Source organism: Bombus pyrosoma, linkage group LG17 (genome assembly GCF_014825855.1).
Source record: "Bombus pyrosoma isolate SC7728 linkage group LG17, ASM1482585v1, whole genome shotgun sequence".
NCBI lineage: Eukaryota > Metazoa > Arthropoda > Insecta > Hymenoptera > Apidae > Bombus > Bombus pyrosoma.
This window is the reverse complement of record NC_057786.1, coordinates 3,206,649-3,227,376: the sequence shown is the minus strand read 5'-3', so window position 1 is coordinate 3,227,376 and position 20,728 is coordinate 3,206,649. Positions and strand designations below refer to the sequence as shown.

The window sequence follows — 20,728 nt, the reverse complement described above, 5'->3', positions numbered from 1 at the left end:
GTGATGCTCTAAGTGGACGCAGTTGCTATTGCCATATGTTATGGAATTCTCACATCTTTAAGCCTATTTCGGTGTTCACAACATTTGCCCCTAACTTTGTAACTTATAACCTTAACTTGACTCCTTTCTGTATTTTATCCTCTAATTCATCGATTTACTTTTTCATTTTCATCCAGAAACTTTTTCATTTTCATCATTCAACATCTTGATTTATTACAATTGCTCCTAAAATTCTAATTCTCTTTAATCGCCTTTATATTCAACTGTTTTTACACGCTAATAAATGTTTAATACGAAGCTGAATAAAAATTTGAATACCAAAGCGGTCGAGTATACTTGAGAGCGATGGAGGTCAATTTTTGANCGTGGGGCAACCAGCTACGCTCGTTAAGGTCCCGAACTGAAAACGACGCGTCGCGAGTTCGAATCCTCGCCGATATAAAAAAGAGACCATCCCAGGGCGACGATCACTCGCAACTAACTAAACTAACTAACAAACTCACCACTTACTAACAATTGTATCCCAACCCCATATTCCTTCCCAACGTGGAGGTTTTAGCCGGTAAAAATCCGGCACTATCTTCTACTGCCGCCCTGTGTCCTCCGCCCCACGCACAGGTTGGCGGGAAGGTGTCTATGAAGATTTCCTCCACGTAAAAAAAAAAAAAACTTTTTTGTAATATAAAAGGAGTGCCTTTCGACGGTATGTACCAGATTTTTTTTTACAAAGCTGTCCGCTCCTTCTGCGAGCAAGTTATGCTGGTAAATTGTATATTACATTATAATATGTATTATATCCAATTATATTATTATATATTAATAAAATATGATATATAATGTATATTATATTATATTACAATATAATACGTCTTTATATTACATTATTGTATATTATATATTAAATACTACATTATATATCATAACATACAATGTAATAATAATAATAATATTAAATATTATAATAATACAATAATATATATGATATATAATTATACAGGGTACTTCCTACTTCTCGGGCAAGATCCTAGGAGCATGATTTACAAGTGAATATAAGAAAAAAATAATATAAACATAACATAAATATAAATGTATATATATAAATTTGCATAACTGAATGGGATCAAATAAAAAAGAACTTTCATTTTGCGTTGCTGCACAATAAACAGTATTGTAACATCAGTTCCTAACCAAATAGCTGTTTTTCACGAGTATACTCGTCATGAAGAAATGGTACAATATTTTGTACTATTTCTAATATTATGTACTAAAAAATGAAACAGTCGTTTCGTTACAGTTTAATGTTATATTATTACAGTCACACATGCTCTGCCTTTGATGAGTATACTCGTCATATATATTGTATATATTAATACTAAACATAATATATGTAATATATATTTCAATATATATATTTCAATATATATTTCATAATATATGTATATATTTCAAGCAGAGAACTACTGAACTATTAATCTACATTGTCTATGGTCTTGCCTGGCAATATCAAAATTAGATTGTGAAAAAATGTTGGAGAACGTAACATTTGATTTCAATAAAATGCAAAGAATTCAAGGCCGAACTATAAGATCACGATAAAAATTTAACGGTTGATTGGTTAGCTGTAGCGAGCATTTTAAAAACTTTGAAGAGTGCGTACCTAAAGTGTGACGCAAAGAGTAAGCGATGACGAGTATACTCGTCAAAGACACAGCATGTGTGAGTAATAATATAAAATTAAACTGTAACGAAACGACTGTTTTATTTTTTAATTTTATTACTAACAGTGCTCATCGTAGCACAAAATATTGTACCATTTCTTCATGACGAGTATACTCGTAAAAAAACAGCTACTTGGTTAAGAACTGATGTTACAATACTGTTTATTGCGCAGCAACGCAAAATGAAAGTTCTTCTTTATTTGATCCCATTCACAGTTGTGCAAATTTAATGATAAATTATATCTCCTTCTAAATGCTTAGTTACGCGAGGAACGAGACCTGCTTACAATCTGTGAAAGCAGCCGATAATATTCCGAATAACCAGGCAATAAATAAATGTGATTGCAACAGCAAGCGTAAGACACCAACGGAATGCGATTCTTCTGATGATTACATAAGAATATTGTTGGCAACAATGAACAAGAAATTAATTCAAATATTTGGTTGTTCCTACATATGTATTGCTGGAAAAATCATGTTGTGATCGTCCCAATCTCTTCCTCTTTTCAACTCCAAAATTCTTTGCAATTTGTCTACGTGGACATTAAACAAATTCTTACGTTTAGTATTGAATTGAATATCACGTAGACGATTTCTCCATTGAGAAAACGTCTACAGGCGAATTCTATCTTTCTATCAGATCTACCGCATGATCTCTTTGAAGTGTTCTTTGGACGTGCTGGTTATGTAAATTGTTAATCAATGGGATACTATGAGCTTTTGTTTTGCTTCTATAATTTACCATCGTTTTGATTATTTTCTCATCAACTGTAGCTTATAGATAGTAAATAGTACTACCTGTACTATTACAGTACAACTGTAGCTTATAAATAGTAATATTAACAGCTACATTATTATATAATAAGATATAACAGACTATAATAATAAAGCAATATGAACCTCAATATTGACAAGTACATTATTATATAATAAACTATAATAATAAAACAATATTAACAATAGCAATATTAATAAGGAAGCCTTTCACTAATATCGTAGAATTGGTATAGGTTCCTTTTTGGAAAAATTTGAGGAGGCACGAATTTATGTATTCTTATTTGTAAACAATTTACAATTGGAATCTTAAAATGCTTGTCTGTTCTAATCGATTGAAATTTCATTAATAAATGAAATTGCGTAAACATTTCTTTTGAAAGTGATGTAAGTTCATTCCTAATTCTTCTCTTCGCTAATAATGAAAAACAAATGATTATTAATGACGACGACGTAATATTACACGTATGGATGTGAACAAGTTGTTTAAGTGCGATTCAGTGACACGCTCGTAAATTATTATTACATTTCAGGTATTATGGAATTAGTAACAGTTTCACATTTACATCAGGTTGCTATCGAAGCGTAATCTTAAGATTGAAGAAGGTGTAGGGATATTAACACGTTATTAACAATTTAATGAACCACGTAGGGTACTCCTCGGCAAGGTTTGTAAATTTTATAAATATCTTTGGTAATTTCTTCAATATTTCGTATTTTGTAAAATATTTAAATTAAACTCTGTAAATATTCTTTGATCTGCAACTTTAGGATCTACGAGGGGGACATGAGCAATTTAAAATTTTTAGCTTCATTTTCACACCCAATAGCGGGGGACGTGGCATAAGCCCGATATCTCCGAAGAGTATGCTGTAACCATATTGTGACGATACAAATCGCTGAGATTATCTGACCTGGAGGATAACACGACCTTGCAAGAAGATCGAAAACTTCGCAGCCATTTGCTTGGTTACCACCCCGTTGTTACAAGAAGGCGCATCAAAGGCGCGTAGAGGAGTCGTCGTGACATTCGGCGTTGATCAGAAAATTAATTTTCTCAGAAGAATCAATCAGCGTGTGTCCCAAAGTTATACCGGGTTGTGCTGTATTTGTTATAATAATTATCCTCTGTACACAACCGAGTTTATCAGAAATGACCAAATTATGGGAAAATTATTCGTTCGCATGATACAAGACTTTCTTTTCTGGTTGTGCAACGGGTCTGTCAACAATCGCCTCTTCTACATTACAAAAATCTCGTATCTGCTGCATACATACGTACTAGTTTGCTACGATGTCGCGTTACGTTACGTAACATTTGTCGTGATATCTACTTTCGGGATCTTAATAAACGTCCTAAACGTAGGTGCAATGGACGTTCACCGAGGAAATACATTTTCCGCGTCATCAGTAGCTACCCTTCTCTGTCCTGCAAAAAGGATTAATGAAAAAGAAAAATATGAAAATATGTGCATGAGAAATGCTAATTTCTAGACCAGCCTGTATATGAATTTCAATTTATCCAGCAATATAAATATCAGCGTGAGAAAATGACAAAAGAACAGTGTTTCATGAGAACCTAGTCGTCAAACATAAGCAAAGGGATTCAGACAAGGTGAAACCTCGAACATCAGGAGACAAGAAATACGTAGAAAGCTAAGGTAAGGTAAGGTAATGGATAACGAAACACAGAGCATATAAAGTGTAAAGAAAGTATTGAAATGTAACTATTTTAAGATAGTACAGGCCTACTTTCTAAATGTATGTGAAGTTATCTATTAGATTGTCCCAAAAGTTTCTTTAGTTTTATTAGGAAATGATAGATGCACAACATTTTTTGTTTTCTATTATTTTATAGAATTATGTATGATGTATTTTGTTTTATTACTGCAAAATACATAATTGAATAAAATAACATAAAACACAAAATATCGTGCATCTATTATTTCCTTATAAAGCGAAAGAAACTTTTGGGACAACCCATAATATATGAAAATTGATCAGATTTGCACGAAGATATAAAAATTGTAGATAAAGAACAAAAAAGAAAATACAAGGAAATGCATCGAAAAATATATACGACAAACAAGTAGCAGCAGTACCATAGCTTATCACTAATATGACCACACCAATATTTATACATATTAATGGTATTTAGATAATTAGTTATACAAAGTACTTGCCATTAGCGGTATCAAAATTTTGGATAGAATTAGTCTGTAAAATAAATGTAGAGATATTTAATTGACAAATAATTTGGTAAATTCAATTGGTTTCAACCACGAAGGTTTCAGGCTATTACAAGGTACCAGGGGAATACCGGAAAATGTTATAATTTAGAATTTGAATCTGGTAGTTTCTTACAGTTCCATATATGTATATGTATATATATATATTTATATTATATTTATAGTATATATATACACATATATAATAATATAATAAAAATGAATAATATAATTTAAATATAATAATATAATAATAATAATATAACAAAATAATATAAAATATACTTTATATTATTATGTATATATTTATTATTACACATATTATTACAGTACACGTTCAAAATCAAAGACTCTATTTATAATAAGCTATTTTATTCAAAGATATCCGTCTATTGTAAATGATAAATGATAAATAAATGTCGTATATATTTACTTTTATATTGTCGCGATGCTGCCTTTTGTTTCTTTGTTTTTTTGTTCTATTACATTTCAAGACTTGTGCACGACTTTTAAAGGAAGCTGTTTCGTCATAACAATATTTAGCAGGCCATTATCGAGTAGGGCGAATTCTATCGCTAATAATAGTTATCAATGCCAGAAATTATATTTTAGTTGCTCATAACGCTGTAAAGCGTTGTTTTGCACTTCACCGAGACAATTCGCCGCATCCGCACTAAAACGGTATTTTTGTTGGTCTGAAAGGAACTAAAAGAAAATACGAGTTTGCTAAATTTAATTTCAATCTATGATTTTGATTGTAAATAAGAAGGTTGATAAATATAATTTTCTATCGAATGAAAAGTTTCTTCGAAACTCGCTCTGTTGCAATTTATTATGGTTGTTATGGTTGTTAGTAATTTGAACCGGAAACTGTACTATTCCCAGTGATGAAACAGAAACTTCGAAGCCGACAACTTAATCGAAACCAAAAATCAAAACGATATTTTCTTCTTCGATAATTACAGTGTGCAATGGAAATGCAATTTTTCTCACCGATAACTGTTGCGATGTACCAAAATAAGTTTCCCTCATCGATGATGGTAATCGAGAATAAAAAATACTTTTTGGTCATTTACAATCATTATTCGCAACCAAAAACATTTCAGTCGAAAAAATAATTGTTATTCCATGGCTGTTTTGATCTTGACTGTCACAGTTGTGGCCCCTAATTGTGAATTCTCTCACTGTTACTGACCTAATAGTATTATGCAAGTACCAAAATGATTTTCAAATGTCTCCTCAAAAAAGGGGAACATTTTACTTTTCTGTGATGTATAAACTATGAATGAACTGCATAGAAAAAAAAGAGGAAGAAGAGATATCTTCTTTTCTATATCTTCTTTTCTATATCTATATATCTAAAAGAATAAAAACATGACTTACCAATTCACTATCAGATTGAGATTGTAAGTGCTGATGAAGAAGAATTGTGATCTATTATAAAAATCTATGGCTTCTTGAGAAAGATCGGGAATCTTCGCAATTACCATATAACGAATCTCTCTCAAGGTAGTTTTTAAAGCAGCGTCGAAATTCGTTTCCAGCAGTTGATCCTCTCTAACGTTTAAAAGAGTTTTCGTTAAGTGGGTTTCCCAAATTTCTGGCAATTTCTCCGCCCACGCGGTAAATATTTCTTTTTCCTTTTCGTCAATAATAGCCTTGAAGAAATAAATATAATCAATATAGTATTATCGATATGATAAATGTACTATACCTTCGTTATTTATTGTATATTCTAATCAATTACAAATGATTGTAAATCAATGAAAAGAAGATCTTAGAGAAACATATTCTATCCATGACAAAATCAAATAAGAAGAAACAGTATCGCAAGAAGAGATTGATCAAGTTCAATGCGAGCTTTAAACGTGCTTAAATATATATTAACATTTATTACTATTTTATCGCATATTACCTCAAGTTCTTCGTATTTGTCTTTAAGTAAGTTTTCCATTTTGTCATTAATTAAAGGATGGTCAATTAATTTCATGCACTCCATTGGGAGAAGAGTTCTTTTACGAAGTCTCATTAAAAAACACAGGGATGCACTCACTACAGGTAAATACGAATTCAGTGTTGTAAGCTCGTTGTCTTTTCCGGAATTAAAGTTCTTGTCGAATAACACCTACAAGACAAAATGTTTGTTATAATTAACAACTCGTAATATTTCTTATAAGATATTAACCCATTTATATGACGCAATTGTTTATTTCCTATAAAAAGTTGCCACTCTGCCCATGTGCTTAGTTCTTATCACTGCCCATTAACTATAGTTAGTGGTTTCTTCGTATCAATAATGTTTAATAACGCACAGGCAAAATAACAAAGCTATCGCTGATAAACAATTTTTTAGTCACGAATGAATACTTACGGACTTGTAATTACTCTAATCATTTCTTTGCAATGTCACTGGAGAATCGTGCAACGTATATAATTATATTTTTACTTTGTTCATTTGTTATCTTTTTGATTGAATGAGTATGTGGATGAAAAATCGTTATCGAGTTGCGTTAAGTGCGGTTTTCATTGTCTAAGGTCTTCTTAAATAATTTTAAGAAGAAACTTGAATGAAACGTAGAAAAGTGAGCCTGGTAACGGTAAAATTAACTAAACTATAACATTCTTTTCTTCAAGAGAGCGGTTCAGTTGCAAAGGTTCTGTGGCGGGATCGGTGACAAAAGGACACGCCAACCAGGTATAGAGGACATCAACGCGGACGTAAAACAACCTCCCGGGCGATCCGGGTACTCAACTGTCAACACCAGAAGAGGAGGGCTACTACGCGACGACAACGAAGTGTGTCTGTCTCTCTCGCTAGCGGTCGAATATACAGAGGCGCACGCACAATACAAATACCGCAGTTATCGAGATTTCCTCTGCGTCTAAGGCAGGCACTACCGGACGTAGCCTTATTGACGAGTCCACCGATAGTCCCAGGACGAAACGCGGCAAATTCAAAACAACAATCCAGCGGCGGCAGCGGACGGGCTCTGACGACGGAGGTAGCGCAAAAATAAAATTATGGCGGACGCGCGCGCACACACTCTCCCATAGTTCCTTGGAGATTTTTGGTCCTCATTGTGTGTAGGATGCGGTGCAATAAAAAAGAATTTAGCCTTGGACTTCAAGTTCAAGGCCAATTTTATGACAACCTTTTTTTTTCTAATTTTCACCGATCCACAGACACTTACACAAATTTTCAGGACAATAATAACAAAAATGATAACTTTCACATGTACAGCATTGTTATAATTATTTAAAAATGACATACGAAATTTTATTAAAATTCGTCATGTCTGGCCAATGCCTCGCCAAAATCAGTTGCTTGAGAACCAACAAAAATATCATATTTTTCCAATATTTCATCTTTAGTAATTTTCTGGTCTGCATCCGCATCTGCTTCAAATATGAGATGTCGAGATTCTGCTTCTGCATGATCAAAGTCAGCTAGGATAATCCATGTTTTGACCTCTTCAAAGTTCAGGAAACCATCGCCATCTTTATTCTGATACATAGAAAATTGTTCTTTTTCATTTTTTACCCATTCTGGTTCTTCTTCACCTTCTGCACCATCATACATATCACCAATATATTCTGAAAGAGATACTTTCCCATCTCCATCTTTGTCAACATCTTCCATTGTTTCTATCACTACAATATCTTTCATATGATCTGCCTCTTTTGCATGAAGGAAAGCAAGAAATTCTTCTTTCGTAAGAGCATCATCACCATCTAGGTCTGCAGCTGCCCAACGTCTACGATCTTTCTTAAGCAAAGCAACATATGAAAAAGTATTATCCTTAGATTTTTCATGATTTTCTACTTCATGTTCATCCATATCTCCATAAACCATTGCTAAATATCCTGTCCATGGAAGTTTCTCTTTTTGTTTGAGGTTATGAGATTTCCATTGATGTTCAACATCATCTCGTATGTAGCGTTATTGAGTATATAATATCCAGTCTTTAAGTTCTTCTCCAGTAACATAACCATAAATATTTCATACAGTTTGTTCTTGATGTTTCACACAATTATGCTTTTTGTTCGTTTATAAAGGTATGATTATTTAAAAATTACATACGAAATTTTATTAAAATTCAGTTTTGTTATATTCTATTTGTAATATTTTCTTTCTAATTTTCTCTGCATATAATTTCTTTCTTTCTCTCTCTCTCTCTCACTCACTTAATATATTTTTTAAAATCGTAAAAATATTTTTTAACATGTATTATTTTTCATCGATTAATCAATTCATTAATAAGGAAATTAATTGATTATGAAATTAAATGAATACTACTTTTAACAGTTGAAACACGTTATTAACACCAACCTTGCCAGGCCCAGTCAAATGACCGGTTTCAAAATTTAATTTAAAATTGTACATTCATTGTTATTTCTTCTGTTCATCTAACATTATGTAAATTTTTATATTATCTGATTAATAAGTTTCACAATTTCTGTTATGATGAAATTATGAGCCTTAGATCACCATATAACAATATACCCATATGAGAAATTATTAAAATTATTATCAAGAGCGTTTAAAGCTTTACCCTATAAAAAACTACAGTTCATTTCTATATAAAATACAAATAATTTCAAGTCATTTTTGTTAAAACCAGAGTATTATTCTTACTAATTAGAAGTAAAAATTAATTTCTTAATATAATAATATATAATTCAGCACTACCTTAAGGTCACTGAAATGTTGATCTACTCTTTGAATTATTTCTTCATAATTGTGCCATAGCTGGGCCATTATTATAGGTCTGTTGGCAATTACGCCCATTATCCAAACGAACTTAAAGAATGACTCTAAGTTGTAACATTCAGCAAATGCTTGGTCGAAAATACTTGCCAACCGTCGATCAAACTGCTCTATCTTTTATTTCAGGAAGAATTTTTATTAATTAGTAAACATGTAAAGTAACAGGTAAATAAACATTTTAAAAAATAAATACCCAAATTATGTACTAATCTATGTAATTATAAATGTAATATACAAAATATGAAAAAATATATGAAAATATTGAAACAAATGATACATATATTTAATCAAAATCTGTGATAGTACTTATTATATTGTTATATGTCTTATTTAAAAAATTGAAGCTTCATCGAATAGATAAATTTAAGAAATTCTTTATTGCTTATTGCTATATGGAATAACATAACATGCTACTGTATCAAATAATGATTGTAATAGAAAATTGTAATTTCAAAATTATAATTGACACAACTGATAATACTTCTAACTGGACACTCTGTATACATCATAACGTATTATTAAATATTACTGGTAAAATATTCATAAACGGCATATTTCTTGATAAAATTAAAACTTGTTTCTTCAATAAAATTATATGCCTACATGGCTTTTAAGTTATTAAACTTAACTAGAGAATATTCAGAAGCTAGCAAAGAGTCTAATGAATAAATTGCTTACCGAGGCGAAAAATTCATTTAAATCTGCAGTGAACTGTTTTTCTTCTGGCATTAAAACATCATAAGGCACGTCTCCAAATTGTTGATACAATTTAATAAACTCTTCGTAAATATTATTAATCATGGAAAGTAGTGACTTCGCTTTTAAGCCAAACATTTCTATTCTTTCTAGTTTCAAATAATCTTGTACTGTATCAAATAATGACTGTAATGAAAAATTATAATTATAAAATTATAATCGATACATGCGACAATTATAAACACAAAGTAAGATATCATCAAAAGCGGAAGACAACTGAGAGATTAAGAAAAAAATAAACTAAAATTTTTTCTGATTAAATTTCTCAATTGAGCATAAAATTCTATATGCAGAAACATTCACGAATCTTCCTCATAATGTCCTATCGCTCTCCTCGCAATATCATCTAACACGCTAGGACGCGTTCTTGGAATCAAGGAGATTTTCAGCAGTAAACAAGTAATGCCAGGTCGCCAGTTTAAATCTAGAGAAAAACATTCCACAAGAGCACAGGCTAATTAACAAAATTGTAACAGCTCTGGAAAACCATAAGTACTGCACATGCCTATTCTTAGACATAACAGAAGCGTTCAACAAAGTGTGGTACGAAGATTTACTGAAAACCAAAAAACAACATTTGCCAGACGCAATTTGTTCATCAACTATTAAAATCTTACCCAAATAGCAGAACATTCTACGTAAAAGAATAAAAGATTTGAACTCAGATACGCAAGTAATAAGCGCTGAAGTACCACAAGGAAGTGTGTTGGATCCAGTATTTTATACTTTATACACAGCAGACATTTCAGCAACACGAAACACTGCAGCCTATTATCCACAGATGATACCAGAATAATAGCAATGCATGAAACTCCATAGTTAGCAGTTAAGATCTCACCAAGTCATGTAGGTGCACTGAAAAAATAGTTGGTAGAGCAGAGAATAAAGGTCAATAATAATAAACATAATCATATTATCCTCTAGAATGAAGATACTGCAAAAATCACACTTCACAACAATGAAATGCCATAAAAGAAAATGGTCAAATACCTGAGACTACATTGGAACTCAAAAATAAACTTGGAAACAGCAGGTACACAAAAGAATACAACAAATAAGAATTAAAAGGAAAGACACATACTGTTTAACCAACCGTCGTCCAAAACTTAGTATAGAAAACAGACTACTAATTTATAGAGTCATAATAAAACCAGTATGGTCATACGGCGTCCAATTATGGGGTAATTAGTAGTTAAAAGCCATGTTGCTAAAATGAAAACCATGCAATCAATCGTACTTTGTAGAATAATAGACTGTAATGTACAATAATAGTGAAGAACTACGCAAAGATCTTCAAGTTCCCACTGTAAAGGAAGAAATTCAGTGGATGTTCAATAAATATAAAACAGCAACAATGAGTCACTCAAACGCGCTGGCCAATACACTGTACACTGTCAGGACCGTTAGAAGACTGAAAAAGAAATCACAGTACCAAGTGACACGTGGTCAATTATAAATACATTCTTGTAATAGTGCTAGCCCAATAGGGTTAGCACCCACAAGCTACCCTTAATAGCTGAAGGAACCTGCCGAATGTGCTACAGGGCAAAACTCTACCAAGGATTATTTAAAAAAGGAGGAAAAATATGCCACGTAGAGCACGTTACAACAACGCATTTAATTACGATTGAGAGCAATCTATTTACATTACTGAAGTATTATAATAAATGAATGTTGAATATTAGTATGAATAAAAATAGTTATGTACATATTACTCAAAGTTTGTGAATACAAATTATTCGCGTTTACAAGGATGTTGCGATGAAATTAATTAAGAGATTAGCTAAGTATTGACACGCAGAGTTAGTAATAGATAGATAAGCTAATATTACACGTTATTATAAGATACACACAAGCTAAGATTTGGTTTTTTTAATATTATTATCTAATGGAGAATGTTCAAATAAAAATTGGACAAATGATTTCGAGGTGGATACATTTTAATATTGCTAGTTTTTAATTCAGTTCAATTCTCAACAAGAATTTTTCTTAACGATCAACGATATTACTGGGAAAAAGGCGATACAGTTTCACAAGCAGTTAAATTTGAAGGATTGCTGCTGTTGTATGGCGGCGTATGCTTGGCTAGGCGCCAAATGTGTGACACTAAGAAGAGGATGGAAAAAGTTAATGAACTTCGTTAAAGACACCATACAGAAAGAAGCGGAAGACACATGTAGAAGGAACTCTTCCTGCATTGAATGCAATACTAGGATCCGGTGATTGTGACAACGTCGACGTGATGGAATGGTTGCAATGTGATGAGTATTCTTCGATTGGCCGTGACACTAATGTTATGTGTGCTTCGAATAATAGATCGAGACACGAATATAATGGCAATGATGACGTTCCTCAATGTTTTGAAGTATTTGAAGCCTTAGAAACCACAGTTAAGACGGAGACACACGAGGAACATAAATTTGCAGAATTAGATCTGCTAAAAAAGTTGCATAATTTATTTTAGGGCCCATAAATCTCCAATCGAATCATGTTTAATTTTATTATTTGTATCGGCATTATTGATATTTATGTTCTTAATTCGTCTTTTGAAGACGAATTATCAACATGGTTCTACTGTGTTATATTACATGTAACATGTTACATTACATGATGATGTTACATCATGGTAACTGAGGTTCTACTGTCCTATTGGAAATATTACTTTCATGTGTATGTCTGAAACTACATGCATTTGTGAAATTACCCAAGACGTTGACCTTAACATGTTTTAATATCATTGAAATTAGTAAGACGTCTCCTGTTCCATGTATTGTACAATACAAAAATGTTTACATTGTGGTAAAGCTGCTACTCAAAGGAACCACCTCCAGTGACCTTCACAGATGCTATCAAGGTTCCGAGTGACCTTCAGAAGGTTTCAGCCGTAGCTCCTTATTTGTTAAAAAATTATTAACAAAATAAGCAATGGCAATATAAAATACTCCTGCAAGTAGAATGAACCTTTTCGACGCTAGATATTCCCACACTTTCCATTTCGCTTTGATTTGAGTTTGCTTTGCGTCAATTCGTTCAAATGTCGGTGCAACTTGTCACTTATTCTGCCTGTTAAAAAACTATCTTAACAATTAGAAGTTGTCTCTTTGAAATGTCGTAAAAACAAACTGGAACGTTTCTTTTTCTCGGAAGACTAAGTGATTCTACGCCGGTGGAATAACAAAGTTTTTTACAAAAGTATGTCTATATATATATACATTTTTGTATTGTACATTATATTGATTGAAAACAATACATGTAAAGGAGAAAACACGTCCTTCATATTGTCCTTAAAGAGGAAACGAATTTTCCGTTCAACCTAATACTGTCTAATGCGAATCTCTTCCATATCAGAGAATGAAATGCACAAAATCCCAGGATTGCGATCGAAAAAACATAATAGTTGGTGGAAAATTATTCCAAATTTTACCTGAAAACGCAATGTGACTTCCGCCCAGTATTTTGGATGTCAACGTGTAGAAACTCAAGAATGCGCGAGTAAACTACCGAAGTAACTAATGTGAATCTCTTAACTATTTTATCATCAACTAGGTTAAGGTTAGGTTTCAGTATTTTTACCTCGCCTATCCTAACCTGACCCATATGGAATAAAACAGTGGTAAGTCCAGCATTTGTATCTCCATTTCCACACGAAGCGTTAATATCTTTAACAAACAACTAGCAACAGCTATAATCTTCTGAAGATAACTCACAAGGGTGACATATGTGAAGGTTAAGATCATTGGAGGTTGGATCCCTAAACAATGAAACTTTATCAGTTTTATTTACCAGTTTTACCAACGAAACTTACCGAACAATAACAAAAGTTAACGAAAAATGATTAAAATGATCAAATTTTCCCTATAACTTTAGATACAATTTTCTTTTGTTAACAACTGCCGTTTCTTCATATCGATAAAAATTACACCTTGTTTAAAATGTTGATAAATTAAAAGCACGTATTTATAGATATTATTCAGCAAACCTCGATTTCTTTAAGCCTCTTCTCAAACATATGAATCCTTTCGAAAACTAGCTTCTCGTGAAACGTCCAAAGTATAGGTTCTTGCGATTTAAAGTAAGTTTCTACCTTTTCTTTATATGATCGAAACAATTCTTGATAATTATTGAGCGTCGGTATTACCTCCGCTATCTTCGCTTTGTTGTCTTCAATATCTCCTTCGAATAAAGTTGACGGATTTATATGTTTCACTGCCTATGAAACAATAATCAAGTGACAAAAATATCAAATACGAGCGCTATCTTCCCTGTTAATATTATAACATAACATAAGTAACAATTAGCAGAAAAATCGTGCTTATTTTCCAAAATGTTAATTTCCATACAAGATGCGTCACAATCAAATTTCGCGGGTTTCGATAGCTGACCCACAACACCGATAGGAGACGATTAATGGTCAGTCTATATATTATATATGTTATATTGTATTCTTATCATTTTCTTTTTATCTTTTTCTTTTCTTCTTTTATTCTTTTTCTATCATTATTATTATCTGTACGCGAATAAACGCATTTTGCAGTGTAACAAATGTTAGAAGAAAAGCGTTTAAAACTATGAGCTTATAGCACTCGCTGACAAGATGTAAAGTATCTTTAATCAACATAAGTCCTAAAGTCAGTCCTTTCAATGAAAAATAATGATTTGTTTTTATATTTGTAAAAGACGTCCGGTGTGTCCTCCCTCTATTTCAAAGCAAGACTAACATCTGTTAATTATGGATTGTCGTAATTTTTTTTCAGTATTCATTCCGTGTCTTGTATTACACAACATACGTTCATTTCCCATTCACTGTTGTAAGTTTATTGCATTATTTATCATTGACAAGAAGACCAAGACCTTCAAGTGTCGCCATAAAATACATCCAAAGAAGTCAGATTATTCAGAGTCATTATCATTTAGAGATCATTTTGAAGTTGACGATACGGAGGAGAATATCTACTATTTTTGTAAATTTAAATATTTCGCTAATTTTGCATATGTTAACTTTATATGGACGTCATAAACTTAATCACCATTTAAACCTTTGATGTTTTCTATTCAATAAACGTATCGTAAATTATTCTTAGAATTAGAATGAACTTGAAATAATAATGTTGTAGATAATGTAATTTTTATTCGTAATAAAATTTCATCAGGTGATACCCGGATAGGACGTAAATGGGAATCAAAAAGTACATTAAGCGATATATTGAGACTGTAAAATAAAGCATTAAATAAAGTAACTGATTGGTCTAATAGCAACTAGAATTCTGAAATAACAAATGACTCTCTATTTAAATAATTCTTTTATCCAGTTAGCTGTTTCTGACAAGTATACTCGTCACGAGGAAATGATACAATATTTTGTGTTATGACGAGCCCTGTTAGTAATAAAATTAAAAAATAAAATAGTCGTTTCGTTACAACTTCCTACTCTGTGTTTGACGAATATACTCTTACTTTTTGCGACACATTTTAGGTACACACTTTTCAAATAATGGTTAATGAAAATTTGTTCAATAATGCTCGAAAATTGTTGTGTCGATATATTATTTGTTATGTGATTATACTATGCGAATTAAATACCTGAGAAATTAATAAATTTGAAATTTCTCGTAACAGAGCAATAATTCTTTCCATAGAGTAATATTTCGAGTTCGACCACATTAAGCAAACACAGTGAAACAGTAACTTTAATTTCCATATTATATCTCTGAACTCAACGTTTTCAATTTCATTGAAATACATCTCCAGAGGTTTCAAGTAAAGATTTATATCCCTTGTTTCCAACAATGCTGAAAGATTAGAGCAAAGATCATTTGAACATAAAAAATATATCTATTAAATACAATAGTAATTTTTATTTTCAATCTAACAAAAGGATTAAGATTTAGTACTTCTCAAAGATTAAATTAGAACTACTTTGAATAGGAGAAGAAGAAGCAATTATAATTTTAAATTGAAACATAAGTGTCTATAATCCTTAAATTAGGAGTAAGAAAATACTATTCCAGTCAATATAAAAAAAGTCAATAATTTCAAAATTATAAGAAATAAAACATCTTCTTTTTTCTAACTATTACTTACACGCAGTCACGTTCTTTACTAAATTTTTGAAATACACCGAATATGGACTTTCCATTTTTTCTAGAAATAGATCCATCTGTCGTACTTTTGGGTCTTTTAATTGATAATAAAGCGATTCCATATTCTTTAATCTCATGTCCCAATAGACCAACTCTAGTGAAATAAACGATTTTGAATGATATTAATAATTGTCGTACCTTCCTTGTACAATGACAGGATAATTACAAATGAGATGAATTTTTTCTTCAAAAACACGTCATATTTAATATTTTTAAAATGAAAAACTCAAATATTTTTAAACTGATAAAATATACTTGCTATTTGAAGTAGTGAACTGTCCTTCCTAAAACATGTAATTATCGTAATAGAATATTTTTATAAATATGGAAAATCCGCAAATACAGTTTTGGATGTGGTCTATCTTTACTTTTACTTATTTTTATTTACTTACAGGTAGGTAGGTTGAATTCGACAAAAGCTACATTATTCTATTTAAATTATTAATTTAATGTAATTATTCCAGAATAGAGGCGATACCAACGATTTCAATGACCTTGAAATATGTTGATCAATATTCTGAACAACTTTTTACTATACATACAGTGTGTCCTGTTTAACTGGCAATGCTCAGATATCTGAGAAAATACGAAGAATACGAAAAAATGTTTGAGACAAAGATTGCATCATGCTGTACTCTTGCGCACTTGACCTTGAAACACCCTGTAAAGGCGACATTAAAATTTTTAAATGGATACCACCATTTTCTATTACATATTCTTGCAGCTGACATAGACACATTTATTTGCACATGTCCATTGTTGTCAGATAAAACAATAGGCCTTTCATTTCTTTTAAATAGATCACTAATTCTTCCTCCTCTTAAAGAAATGAAAACACAGTTTGGAAAACTCCTAAACTAGTCTTCAGCATCTACTGCAAAGTTTTTCGACGGATAATTCATAATATTCAAGATTTGATAATATTCAAGAATGGCGGTTTATTTATAGGAAAAAGTTGTTCAGAATGTTGACCTTGACAACATATTTGAAAATCATTGAAATCAGTGAAGTCGTCCCTATTCAGAATAATTACTATTTAATTAATTAAATTGACTTAAAAATTGCCGTACTGAATTAGAATTATAATTACATTCTTATAAATATGCAAAAAATTATTGTTATCTAATACGTTCCAATTATAATCATTACAATGAATACTGATCCACTACGCATTTCATAGATATATAGTTTCAAAAATTTACCTGACTCATTTTTTCGCCTAATCCACCTTACCTAGATTACCCTAATAGTAACATAGCATATTTAAAGTATGCTAAATATAATATTATTATGAACTATGTATAGTAATTTATGTTAAACTATACTTTAACTATGTTTGAAATATCTGATAAAATACTTATTTTTTTTTAAATATAAAGATAGTATCTCAGATTTTAGAGAATAATTTCACAGAAAACATGTCTCTTTTTATTACAATATTTGAAAGAATATATTCTAAGTATATAAACTAAGTATATGATAATATTCTAAATGCTAACATACGTATATAGGTCTCAGTTATATTTAATGATAAAAAAAGATAATAAACTATAAACAGATATAGTTTGAAAAATTATTAGATTACCGGACACAGGAATTTCCTTTTCATTCGTTGAAAACTTTGAGAACTCTACGTTAAGGATCTCATTAATTTGAGTCGCCCATTTTATTACAATTTCCTCTATGTTGTTCTTTACTTGGAGTAATTTAGGAGACTCTAATTTAGAATTGAATTGCTGATCAAGAATTTCTTCGATACCCATTGGCATTGGTAGTAAAGTTTTTCCTGTTATTTTTCCTTTCACCTGTGTTTTGTATAAGTAACAATATTTTAATTTGTTCTTCGCATAGCTTTTAATATGCATATAAAAGAATACGATAGGTCAATTAATAACTATAAAATTATACAGTTTGTACTTAAAGATGTCAACATAAAAATGCATTCTATAAAATTGAAGCAAAAAATTTCATACCAAATATCTACATATGAATTCATTAATAAATCATTATTGATAGATACAAATACATAAGAACAGTGGGTAAAGCGGAATATCTGCAGAAGGAAGGAAGGACAAGATGCGGAAATGTTGAGGAGCGTAATCGTTACTAGTTGGAGAAGGGAAAAAGAAAATGTGTTTCATGTAGTTTGGAGATAGGCACCTTAAAAGGCTTAGTAAAAAAAATTGCTATAAGTTAGATTCTAGTGTACGAAGAAAAGAAAATATATATATAAAAGTAAAGATAGATATGTGATAGCATATAGTTTAAGTATTAGATAGTGTGTATAGATTAGGTAAGGTTAGGTTAGGAGAAATAAGGTTATACTAATACGTTTAATTTTTAGTATTAAATATGAGAGACAATAAGTTGGGATAGAAGTATGAATGGGTATGGTATCTTTGGATGTGATGGATGCTCTGAGAGTTACATGACAATGAGTAGGAATTAGAAATACAAAAAAATAAATATTATTCATATATAGTGCATCCCGTTTATCTCAAACTACTGAAATATTTTGAACATGAATGATACAAAAAAAGATTGTACGATATCAAAGTGGACATATTGTACTCTTAGACTTTGCGATGACCTTGAAACATTCTGTGAAAAATGTGACACTCAGACGTTCTCAAGACACTATAAACCTGTATCTTTTGCGAAAGACATAATATTCTAATGTTTCGAAAACATCTGAATGTCAGCTACAAAAATATACAATAAAAGATAGATGCTTCCACTTAAAAATTACAATATCATTTTCACAGCCGGTTTCAAGGTCACTGCAAGGTTAAATAAACGAGAGAGTGTACTATTGTATATCCCTCTCCATGTCGTGTAATTTTTGTCTAAAACATTTTTGCGTATCACTCGTGTTTTTCGAAATATTTTCGTGCTTTGAGATAAACCGGACACACTGTATATACTCAATCATTGTTAAATATAAAATTAATTGCTTTACTATTTTTTAAATAAATATCTTTCTACCTGCCATATTAAACTTCTAAGGTCGTATACTTGTTTCTTAACATCTTTTCGGACAACTTCCGGCCACCCAACGTGATTTTTTGGATTAGATAAAATGGGTACGTATGCCTGGAAATATTATATTATATAAAAATTATTTAAGGACTGATATATAGTGACTGAATTAACATAACAGTTTTCATATATATCTAAACTGTATATAATAATATTTTGAAAGTAAGTTCATTTTCTTTTGTTTCTTAGTTTGTCCGCGTCTCTATGTGTTCAAGTAGATGTAAATACATTAAACAAGTAGTTCTTTGAGAATTAACTAGACCAATATCTTGTTTCAGGATTATAAATGGACTTGTATCACTTTCAAAATTAGTGAATTGTACGGTTTATTAAATTTTAATTATTTAAAATTTTTGTTTTATGTTTTAATACACTTTTGTTTATAGATAAGACCAGGAAAAACAAAATACTGTTATTTAATATCAATATCATTTCTTCTCGATTATTGGTACCTGACTATTTAGATAGACTATAGATTACAGGACATAGAATTACACCACTTTGAAAATGGATGATTATGCAACTTCATCTAATAGAAAAATTTCGATTAATTAAAACAAATAAATCCTTTAAGTCTTAAATTATAGATTGTTTGATTGATATTTTAAAAAATCACATTTAGGATTTTTTCTATATTTACCTGTTTTTACTTTTACCACATATTTTGCTATCTTAATTATCTTCTATAAGCAAAAAATATTCAGGAAAGAAAGGTGACAAAAAATTAAGCTTGAAAATTAATCTTTAAACTCAATTAATGTTACAATAAATACCAAATATCAAATTTTACCTACCAAATTAATATTTACTAGTTTAGAGAAAGAAGTTACATATTTTTACACTACACATGTAATTAACATAGTGTTGCAACTAAAATTACAAAATAAAAAAAAGACTACATTTTCCTGAGTCGAATGTAATGGAATGTTTTGTTAAGGAATAATTAGAGAAAGTTAGAGAACTAACATCTTCTACAAGCACCGCCAGTTCCTCGATCGGATTCGGTGCCATGTCACCTGGTATCAACAAATCTTTGTAGTTATCCTCAGTGACCTTTTGGGGCTTCCTCTTCAAGAAGTACGTCTGCTTTCTCTTAGATTGCGTTATTTCGAGATAGGGTACTAAGACACCAGCGGGTGTCAGTTGCAACACGAGGACCATCTCCGATGCAATTCCAAAGAACTTCGTGATTAAGTCCTGTATGTGAAAGTCCCGTAATTCATGCATCATTGAATTAAAGAGACAATTTCAGTTTTAGAATCTCCTTAACCCATTGTATTATTGTGAATCTTATACAGGGTGAGT

General features: G+C 31.0%; 3 protein-coding genes across 3 annotated transcripts in view; all 3 read right to left on the bottom strand.

The window, feature by feature from the left end:
* The window catches only part of LOC122576860 (dynein beta chain, ciliary-like), a 192,355-nt gene extending 187,053 nt beyond the window's left edge, over positions 1–5,302 (bottom strand). The window contains exons 1-2 of the mRNA XM_043747713.1: positions 5,154–5,302; positions 3,407–3,921 (exon numbers count right to left, since the gene is read on the bottom strand). The gene's annotated coding sequence lies outside the window, so the exon portion shown is untranslated. The remainder of the gene's footprint in view (positions 1–3,406; positions 3,922–5,153) is intronic.
* A 2,690-nt stretch (positions 5,303–7,992) lies between these two features.
* Positions 7,993–8,829, bottom strand: LOC122576876 (calumenin). Its single transcript, XM_043747749.1, has one exon. It carries the CDS (start codon positions 8,571–8,573, stop codon positions 8,001–8,003), a length of 573 nt encoding a protein of 190 aa, XP_043603684.1. The 5' UTR covers positions 8,574–8,829; the 3' UTR covers positions 7,993–8,000.
* Positions 8,830–8,954: 125 nt separating this feature from the next.
* LOC122576864 (dynein beta chain, ciliary-like) lies at positions 8,955–20,650 on the bottom strand. Its single transcript, XM_043747727.1, has 9 exons — positions 20,390–20,650; positions 19,370–19,477; positions 17,970–18,189; positions 16,326–16,478; positions 15,825–16,033; positions 14,224–14,454; positions 10,167–10,370; positions 9,411–9,602; positions 8,955–9,274 (listed from the first exon to the last, which is right to left on the bottom strand). Exons 1-9 carry the CDS (start codon positions 20,648–20,650, stop codon positions 9,206–9,208), a joined length of 1,647 nt encoding a protein of 548 aa, XP_043603662.1. The 3' UTR covers positions 8,955–9,205.
* Positions 20,651–20,728: the final 78 nt, after the last annotated feature.